General features: G+C 36.4%; 1 protein-coding gene across 1 annotated transcript; it reads right to left on the bottom strand.

Annotated features, from left to right (window-relative positions):
- Window positions 1–150: 150 nt before the first annotated feature.
- ace2 (angiotensin I converting enzyme 2) lies at window positions 151–9,434 on the bottom strand. The gene is made up of 18 exons (XM_068318395.1): window positions 9,237–9,434; window positions 8,950–9,108; window positions 8,673–8,766; window positions 7,569–7,712; window positions 7,268–7,383; window positions 7,078–7,183; window positions 6,291–6,385; window positions 5,832–6,004; window positions 4,645–4,871; window positions 4,321–4,465; window positions 4,079–4,177; window positions 3,545–3,667; window positions 3,290–3,468; window positions 2,629–2,687; window positions 2,407–2,504; window positions 2,182–2,298; window positions 574–768; window positions 151–494 (listed from the first exon to the last, which is right to left on the bottom strand). Exons 1-18 carry the CDS (start codon window positions 9,423–9,425, stop codon window positions 395–397), a joined length of 2,418 nt encoding a protein of 805 aa, XP_068174496.1. The 5' UTR covers window positions 9,426–9,434; the 3' UTR covers window positions 151–394.

Genomic DNA, 9,434 nt, shown 5'->3' with positions numbered 1-9,434 from the left:
TGAATGCAGCTTTGAGTCGTCAGGAAGGTACAACAAAAGTAATTCCATTTAAGAGCAATTCAGGATATGTACTGTTCCAGTATGTATCCTTCAAATATTTTAAATATCAAAAAAAGTTCACTCTGTAAATAAAATTCACATTGAAACAATTAATATCGATTAAATATTTTTTTTCAAAGATAACTGTCTTTCAAGGTAAAAAAAAAAATCCTTCACAAATCACATACACAATTTCAGCAATGTTCCAGTTTGATAGGAGACCATCAACATTGTGGATCGAGTTTTTAATTGAACTTTTATTTGAATTTTTTTTCCACTCCCCTTTCTGCAACTATTACTCTTCTTCATCAGTGTTGAAACACCACGCAGTTGATCATCAGTAACAGCGCTGAATTCAGAATCCCGTTTGTTCACTGTCACTCTCCTCAAAGGCTTTGTTACTTTGTCCTTCAGTGTTTTCATCATAGGGATTCTCCAAAGCTGTATCTGATTTCCTAAAAAACACAGTAGAAACACGACATGTCTCACAATTTTGAAAGTCTAAAGTGGCTCTTGATTTCCTGACAAACTCACTTTTTTCGGTCCCTGACTCCAGAAACGATGAGGTAGACGCCCGCCAGCAGCACGATTCCCATAACCACTCCAAACACCACTAGCCACACCTGGACTGGCTGCTGCACAGGAGGGGCCAGCGTCGGTATGATATCCTCAAACTCCAATGTGCTGTCGCTCAACAGGAAAGCAGCATTGATTCGACTTCTACATAAGCTGAAATCAACATTGAAACAGTTTATTAATGAGCTCACCACATGGCTCTACAGAAATACCACACAAAGTTAATGAATTTTTATTTTTGAAAAGGATCCATACATTAGAAATGACAAAAACAGACCGGAGTTAGAGTCTACAGCGATGATAACACCATTTTTAATTGAGTTAAACATGTCTGTGGGAGTTCATAATCAATTAAAACATGAAACTCATTGAAATCCTCTTTTATGATGGTGTAAAGTTGAGAAATAAGAGTTAGACAAAGTTTCTCCAAGGAGAATTAGTCTGCACTGAAATTCACTGCTAAAAAACCCCCGATAAAGAACTCTTAATCACACCAAGTCAGCTAAACTTCAGGAATATCAATCCAGTTTGGAAGAACAAGTAAGTGAATGATTTGATTCCACCTTTGGTGTAAATGAAAGTCACGGCAGTCACCAAGGAGAGGCAAAGGTAAGGCTACCCTCAAAGAATAAGATGTTTCATTTGTGGTGACCACAGATTTCTCTCTTTTCCTGCTTAGTAGTAGTAAATACCAGTAGTTGTAGTATGTAGTGCTCCTAAGTAGTAGTGGTGGTAGTAGCAGTACTAGTAGCAAATGGTACATAGCAAGTAGTCTTAGTAAGTAGAAAGTGATAGTGGTTGTAGCATAGTAATAAATACTAGTAGTTGTAGTAAGTGCAGCAGCAGTTAAGTATTTAGCTAGTAGTAATCGTGGTAGTTGTAATAGTATTAAATAGTAGTTCTAGTAATTAGTAAAGTAGTAAGTAGTAAATAGTAAGTAGTAAATCTAGTAATACCGATAGTAGTTGTAGTAAGTAGTAAAGTACTAGTTGCTACGATGAGTTATTTCTCATCGGGACATGTAACAAGCCGTGCTGGGCATGGTGCTTCTTGTTATTCAATGTGTATACATTTTTTGTAAAGAACCGAAAGCGCAACTATTGTATATAATTGTACTTGTGTTTTATTCTTTTTTACTCTTTTTCTACTTTGTTAAATTACTGCATCGTAAGGAGTTGCCCAAAATCTCATTGTACTATGTTTAGTGACAATAGAGGCTTTCTATTGTATTCTATTCTACCAGATTGAAATAGTATCGAGCTGTCACTTATTTACGTTTACTTAAACAATTAATAATTATTCAACAACAAAAAAACCTTTAGAATACCTGCAACAGACCAAATAAAGTTAGATCTGAGCTGTGGTCATTACTTGTAAGACAGTTTTAAAGCAAAAATTGTTTCATGAATTGCTACCAAACCACACCACACAGCATTTCAGATGAATCTATACAGTTTGATGAATTTTGAGTGTGTGCAATGGGCTTTTTAAATGTCTGAGGGTAAAGCATCAGGGTAAAACATGCATATTGTGCAAAAACACTCTGAACGCAAGCCAGAGACTCACTGTATGGCAGCCTTCAAATCATCCTTTGGAACATATTTAGAAGGAGTCATTGGGTCAGTGACCATTATATAGAAGGAGATTCTGGGAGTAATATCATCGGTGACGACATTCTCTGCTCTGTAATTTGCAAATTAAGAAAGTATTCAAGTAAGTGTTGCGACATAGAGTCAGGAGGTAACAAAGCTTAAAGTTTCTTTATATCTTTGTGAGGCAGATGATACTGACGTGAACAGTGGGGTCTTGCTGTTTTGGCTGTAGAATTGTCTCAAAGCAAATGCGATGCTGGCCTTGAACAGGTACATCTCATTATCGTTCCAGGGATACTGACACATATTTTGATGGATTAATAAGGGAAATAACAAACTGTATATCACTTCAAAGGTGAAAAATTAATTTAATATTGGAAACTTTGCAGTAGTTATAGTAATAATGATTTTTAGTACTCACAGCCTCATCACCCAAAGCAGCTTGCAAACTTATTCTCACTTTAATGGCATTATGTGAATCTGTAAATAAAAGAATAAAATAAAATAAAAAAGCATAACTGTCATTATGACTTCTTTCTGTTATAGTTTTTAGGTAGCAATAAATATTGGGTTGACCTGGTAAAAATGAGATTGTTTATTGATATAATCAGTTGTTTTTGAAAAATGCACACAAACTCCACAAACTGAATAGACATGTCTATAGGAATTAATTCCAAATAGATTTTTGTAGAGTACATACAGTAAAAATTTGAATTACATTCTTTTATCAATTTTCTTTTTAGGAAATGTTTTTTCTATTCAATTAATGTGGTTTGACCATGACTGTATTTTCTATGAAAACACCAGTGACTTCAAGCAACACTTGTTCTACTTCCTTAAACTTTCAAAAGGGACTTTTTGACTCTTTGTACTTTGTGGTTACATGTCACACATCCCTTCTTTTTGTTCCAACTATGTTATGTCAAAAAACATAAAAACATATTTGCCTTTCTTGCTATTTAAATACCTCTGTTGCAGCTTTTAAGACATCCATTGGGCAAAAAAGTATTTTAATATACATAAAATATATTTTTTAAAAATTCATGATAGTAATCTTAGGTTCCAGTATCTCTCATACTCACATGGACTTCTGTCTGTCTTCCATTCTACCACCCTGTTGTTTTTCTTGTTTTCTGCAACCAGCCACTCATAAAGTTTTTGGAAATAGTCTAACAGGGGTTGGGCATCCATGTTAACATCACCAGAAATGTTTTGTAAAGCCCTGGTCCAGGACTGGGATCTTCCCAGCTCTAACATATTCCTGGATAGAAAACATTGATGACTGTGACATATTACAATTTCAGTTTAACATAAATGTTACAGTAGGCCATCCATACCTCAGCTTGGTACCTGCTGCTGTAGAATTAGTAATGTCACATGTAAACAAGTCACCCTTATGGCCGGCTTCATCGCAGAGCGCCTTCTGGAACTGAAACTGGTAGATGGTTCTAGTGAAATACCTGCATTAAGTGACAGGGATAAACACACAGATGGGGTTTTTATAGATGAACATTATCTTTCTGTCATTAATCATTATTTTTTTAATCTTTGACAGATTTGACGCCATTCCATCAGACAGAGGGATTCTTCCATTCAATCTTGTGCAGCCAGCATGCATAACTAAGAGGAGATCTAAAACACATTTAAAGCACGTCTTTTCAGCAACCAGTCAAAAAACATGGTCTTCAGATTCATGTGAAGTTCATGCTATGCCTTCCAGCTTTGGGTGATTGTTTTTGACAATGTATGTGGTTGCCATGAATAATTAGAATTAAAATTTCAGGAAAATCATTCATCATATATTACGAGCAGGGTTCAGTTTTACTCAAGTTAAAATTCTTTAAAACTTTGTTTTACATTGGGGGAGTTACCTGATGAAAGAATAGTCTCCAGAAACATGGAACAGAGCAGGTGGGTCACAATAGGTCTCGTCTCTTGGCACTGGCTCCACCACCCCAACCAGCTCCCTCCTGTTACGACAACAGAATCAGCAATGCCCTTTTTTGACTGCAATAAGACGAGTTGACTTTTACACAACTTGTGCGTGAATTTCTAAATGCTACAAAGAAGAGTGGATTAGTGACAGATTCCACATCAGCGTCTCGAGGCTTACTTCATCTCCCACCAGCGCTCCATCCATTTATCCTTGGTAATGTTCCCTGCAAACACCTCCCACCTCCATTTCTCCAGCATGTAGGTGAACGGCAGTGTTGCCACAATGGTTAGTGCTTGCTTCAGGAGGAAGTTAATCTCTGTCTCTGCAAGACAATAAAAAAATAAATGAATAAATTAGGAGGAACTATTTTATATTTATACACACACACACACACACACACACACACACACACACACACACACAACACACACACACACACACACACACACACACACACACACACACACACACACACACACACACACACACACACACACACACCATTATCAGAAGTGTAGTTAGCAGGCAGGAGATTTAGGTCCTTTAGATGTTCAGGAGTTGCAGCAGAAAGGGACATGATTTCTCCCACAGCCTCATGAAAACCCTCATTGGCTCCATCCCTCAGGAGGTAGGTCAGGCTACGGTAGGCCATTTGGTACTGGGTGTGACCCATCTCATGGTGCACTGTGAGGAAGTCATCCATATTGACCTTGGTGCACATTTTGATTCTGAGAACATTGAGGGACAAGTGTTGCTGTCAGCAGTTTTAGTGTGTGACAATAACATGGTGTAATCTGTTACACCAATAAAGGTGCAATGATATCTTTATAATTAGTCAATGAGATTAGATACATCTGAGGAACTAGTACTGTATTAAGAAACACAGATTTTATTCAATCATTTGAACCCAAAATGATGCCAGAAGAGCCGACATTTGGAAACCAGTGTTCTGAAAACAAACTTTTAATCCAAAATATTCAATGGTTGGATCATACGGATCAGCATTTGACTTTGGTTATCTTTATCAGCAGAAACAGCATGTCTTTGATTAAAGTTATTGTTCCAGGAAGTTATATTTATGACATATGTCATAATGTTGTGTACTGATCTACAGATGTGTTGCTTGCTTTAGGACATTACAAAAGTCCATGTGCATCATCATAGAAATATTTTTATATACTTTAAAGTCAAAGACTCCTAAAGGTTAGAAATGTTTTAAAACAATGCAGTTCACATTATAAATCGATAATACACGTGCAGGGAACATTATGTAAGGCCGGCCCACTGTGGCAATCTTCTGCATCTCAGGACAACCCTCCACTCCTGTTTTAATTTCATTGTATGGTGAAAATAATAAACCTTCTACTAAATCAATCACTAATTTAAGTCAAAATTAACCCATAAAAGGATTTCGGTTTTGTTTAGTTTAATTTTTAATTTGATTTCTTAATTTTGATTGAGAGTAAAAGATTTACTGTGATTTGTTTTCAAAATTTCTCATTGTATGACAGTGTATTTACTATATTTATAATACTTACATCCTTATTCTTATTATTATATTAATAATAATAACAATAATAATAATAATACTTAAATACTTATTATTATATTAATAATAATATTAATAATGTTTATGAAATATGCTGTATATTATACAATATTTATGTAAATGTGTGTATTTATCTTACCTGAAGTCCTTTCTGTTGCCCATGTCCCAGGCCGTGGGATGACAGACCACCTTCCTTCCACCCGTAGGCTTCACAAGCATGGAATTATTCCAGAAATTAGGGAGCATCTCATACAGACCCACAGACTTGAAAAACTTCTCTGCTTCTTTGAACAATTGCTCCTCATCCCAGCCCTGAAATTTAAGATGACATTTACCAGAAAGCGATCGTTCATTGTTTTGTTCGTTTGTTCGGTCGTTCATTTATTCACTCACACACACACACACACACACACACACACACACACACACACACACACACACACACACACACACACACACACACACACACACACACACACAAACACACGCACACGCACACGCACACGCACACGCACACGCACACACACACACACACACACACACACACACTCAATTTTTTAAGCTCACATTTAACAGAATAACATAAACTATTATGTACCATCTCCACCATAGCTTTGGTGACATCAATATATTTATCAGGGTAGGGTGCTGTCAGAGGATAGAGGTTGGTCCAGAATCTTCCCCACATGTCACCTGACAGGTGTGGAAAAAAGTCAATCAGTACCTTAAGCAGACACTGTCGTCTCTACCAGAACTTATTAGAAATATGTTATATGTATAATATCTGTATTATAACAACCTAACAAATAGCATTTTATTTATAGTGTATATTTGTTTATTAGAGTTGCTGCAGTGATATAATCTGACCAGCAGAGGGAGGCATACTCATGTTGAAGGACATAAATCATAAATCTGGAGATATTGAGTCATCCTCATTAGCTATAATTAATAGTAATCAAGTATTGTCATTTAGTCATGAAAGTACCTGTTTTGAGGGTTCATTATCAATGATATATTTTACATTCTTTCTTATTTTATTATTATATTGTCAGGGATATCTATCAGAACAACATATTCATGCCCTTGTTGAATAAGTATCTTCCAGTCTTATAAGTTTGATATTTATTTTATGTATCTGGAAATATGAGAGGGCAACAATTCTTTATTGTAAATTACTGTTACTCTGTGCATTATATTAAATTATTTCATCTTGAACCTCTAAAAATGAGGAAGTTAATGATGAGGCGTTCATTCACATTAATTTGTACACCACTCTCGTCAAAGGACACCAGAGCAGAAATACAATAAACGGTGTGGAATAATGAACGAGGATGCTGCTTCCACTGTGGTCCCTTCCTTGATTATCAGTTATGATCAAACCCTACCCAGAAGGTGGGCTGGTAGAGGGCCCTCTGGATCAATGTGTCCCGGGTAAAACTCCATGAGCCTGGCTCTCACATAGGCATGTAGCTCTCTGTATAAAGGCAGGATCTACCAGAAAAAATGAAAAGTGTTAATCGGTACATTAGATAGTGAGACATCTAGACACAGACCATAAATGACCATTGAACATACTTTATAATAAACAGACTGGACATCCTCCATTAGCATATCACTGGTGTACTTGTACGTCGGGTCCTCTTCTATGGTTTCATAGTTAGTCCTCCAGTAATCTCCATAGTCCTCAAAACCTGTTAGCATGTGTTAGAAATCATTGGAGTTATAAAGTTTTGAGTATTTCCAGAGGACGATAAATTGTACAAAAACGATTTAATGTACATACAGTTTTCCTCACAGAATCAATGTGAGAATCAACACATTAACCATTTTAGACATCTGCAGTAGTTTACATCAAATATCAAATTCTCTTTATCACCATTTGCTTTGGAAGCTTCATTCTTCAGGTCCACATAGTCTTCATACAGAGGTCTCATCCTCTTTCCCACCTCTCTCCTCCAGCCTTCCCACACATGCAGACGCTCAGAGTAACTTCTGCTATGAGCCATTACATGTTCAAGACCTGGAAACAGAAGGTTGTTATTAAATGAACAAAAAAGAGGAATTGTTCCCCAAAAGGAAATGTGATAGAGCAGCGGTATGCAGCTACATTTCCTGAACTGTGTATGGATTCACTCTCAAGATATTTTTATTCTACAGCATTTCAGAGGTCAAGTTAGTGACTAAGTGCATTTCATAAAAATGCGCTTTATTCATTACGACAGAATATGGAATTATTAGATTATAATGTTGATGCAACAATGTGCAAGAAGCATTTTACTGCTGTAGCTGGTCAAGGTGCAGCTGACTACTTAATCACTTCACGTGGAGATGGGGACTGAATCCTCTGGTGTAAAAAAAAAAAAAAAGGAAACCTAACTTGTGCCACACAAATCTATTTTTCTTTATGGTTTGTATTTTAAAAAATGTAAAATATTATTTTTCTGTATTGTTGGCTGTTTTGTGAAGGGAAACTCCAGTTGATTTATTTGATGGTTCACAAAACAAATGTTGATGGAAACATTGTGAAAATTTTGATATCCAAAGATTATCTTATCATATACCTTTTAGTTTAAAATATTGAAACTTGTATTTCTGGCCATAAAATAAAAGTGATGGAAAGAAAGGGACAATATCTGTTTTGAAATATACAACGGAGTCAAAAGCTTAGGATAAAGACTTTAACAAAGGCACACTTTATTTCAACAAATGTACAAATTTACTACCACTACTGGAATTTTGTGAATTTGAGGCAGTTTTTTGTTTTTTTTCTTGGATTGATTCAAAGAACTACTCAATGAGTGTGGACAATGTTATTGCCACAATGGATGATATAACCTCAGTTCACAAAGTGCAGTGTGTCTTTCAAGAGTTTTTTTTTTGTGTGTAACTTTTCAGTGACTGTGTTAATCATAAACATCTTTATCTGACTCTGGCTGACAGTAGGAGGCAACCATGCCACCATTACTGCTCCTTAGCCTACCTGGCTCCAAAGTCTGGCAGTTAAAAGGTTCGTCGATGAGACACACTGTGGCTGTGCTGTAGATTGTACTCATGTCACTCATGACCTTACTCAGCTGCAAGAAGATTTAAAAGAAAACAGAAAATTGTAAAGAGAATTAAAACTAAAATTACTATAGCATAACAATTGGAAGATAAAGCTTATATATTAGTAGGTTTTTTGCAAACATTAAAATTTGATTTTTGAAGACCATTTAAAACACAAATCAAAAACAGAGAGAACATTAACGTGGTCTCACATGTGCAAATTTTTCTTCGGATAGGATACCAGCACCTTTGTCTTGTAAGGTAATGAGCTGTAATTTAATTTGTGTGTCTGTAATATTATCAAGAGGGAATGCCTGGGCCTCTTCTGACTTATAAGTGTAGAAATCAGACCAAATTTTCCCCTCCTCTGCCTGGAAAGAATGAAAAGACGCATGTTAAATTATGTAAATTAGTAACACATGCCACTTGTGTTTGTGTGAGCAGCGGCCAGTCTAAGAAGGCTACATGAGCTGTGTTGTAAAGGTTTCTGAAGGCTTACCAGTTTGTCTGAGTTCTCCTTTGTGATGTTGGTGTTGTAGTCCCATGAGGCCAACGAGTAATTGTAGATTCGTGGAGTGGCCTCCTTGTCAAACTTTTCTAGGAAAACTCTTGCCTCCCTGTCCACGTCTGTCTCAGCCCAAACAATGCAGGACAGAGCCAGCAACATTACGAGAATCCGACCAGACATCCTGGCTGT

Source organism: Antennarius striatus, chromosome 1, assembly GCF_040054535.1.
Source record: "Antennarius striatus isolate MH-2024 chromosome 1, ASM4005453v1, whole genome shotgun sequence".
Classification (NCBI taxonomy): Eukaryota; Metazoa; Chordata; class Actinopteri; order Lophiiformes; family Antennariidae; genus Antennarius; species Antennarius striatus.
Note: the sequence above shows the minus strand (reverse complement) of the source record. Positions and strands in the feature narration are given on the sequence as shown.

Coding starts and splice junctions, on each gene's coding strand:
- ace2 (XM_068318395.1), bottom strand. CDS start 9,425: ATGTCTGGTCGGATTCTCGTAATGTTGCTGGCTCTGTCCTGCATTGTT. Junction 3,668..4,078: donor GGAGACTATTCTTTCATCAG/GTAACTCCCCCA, acceptor CACTTAATGCAG/GTATTTCACTAGAACCATCT. Junction 495..573: donor GGAGTCAGGGACCGAAAAAA/GTGAGTTTGTCA, acceptor TGTGTTTTTTAG/GAAATCAGATACAGCTTTGG.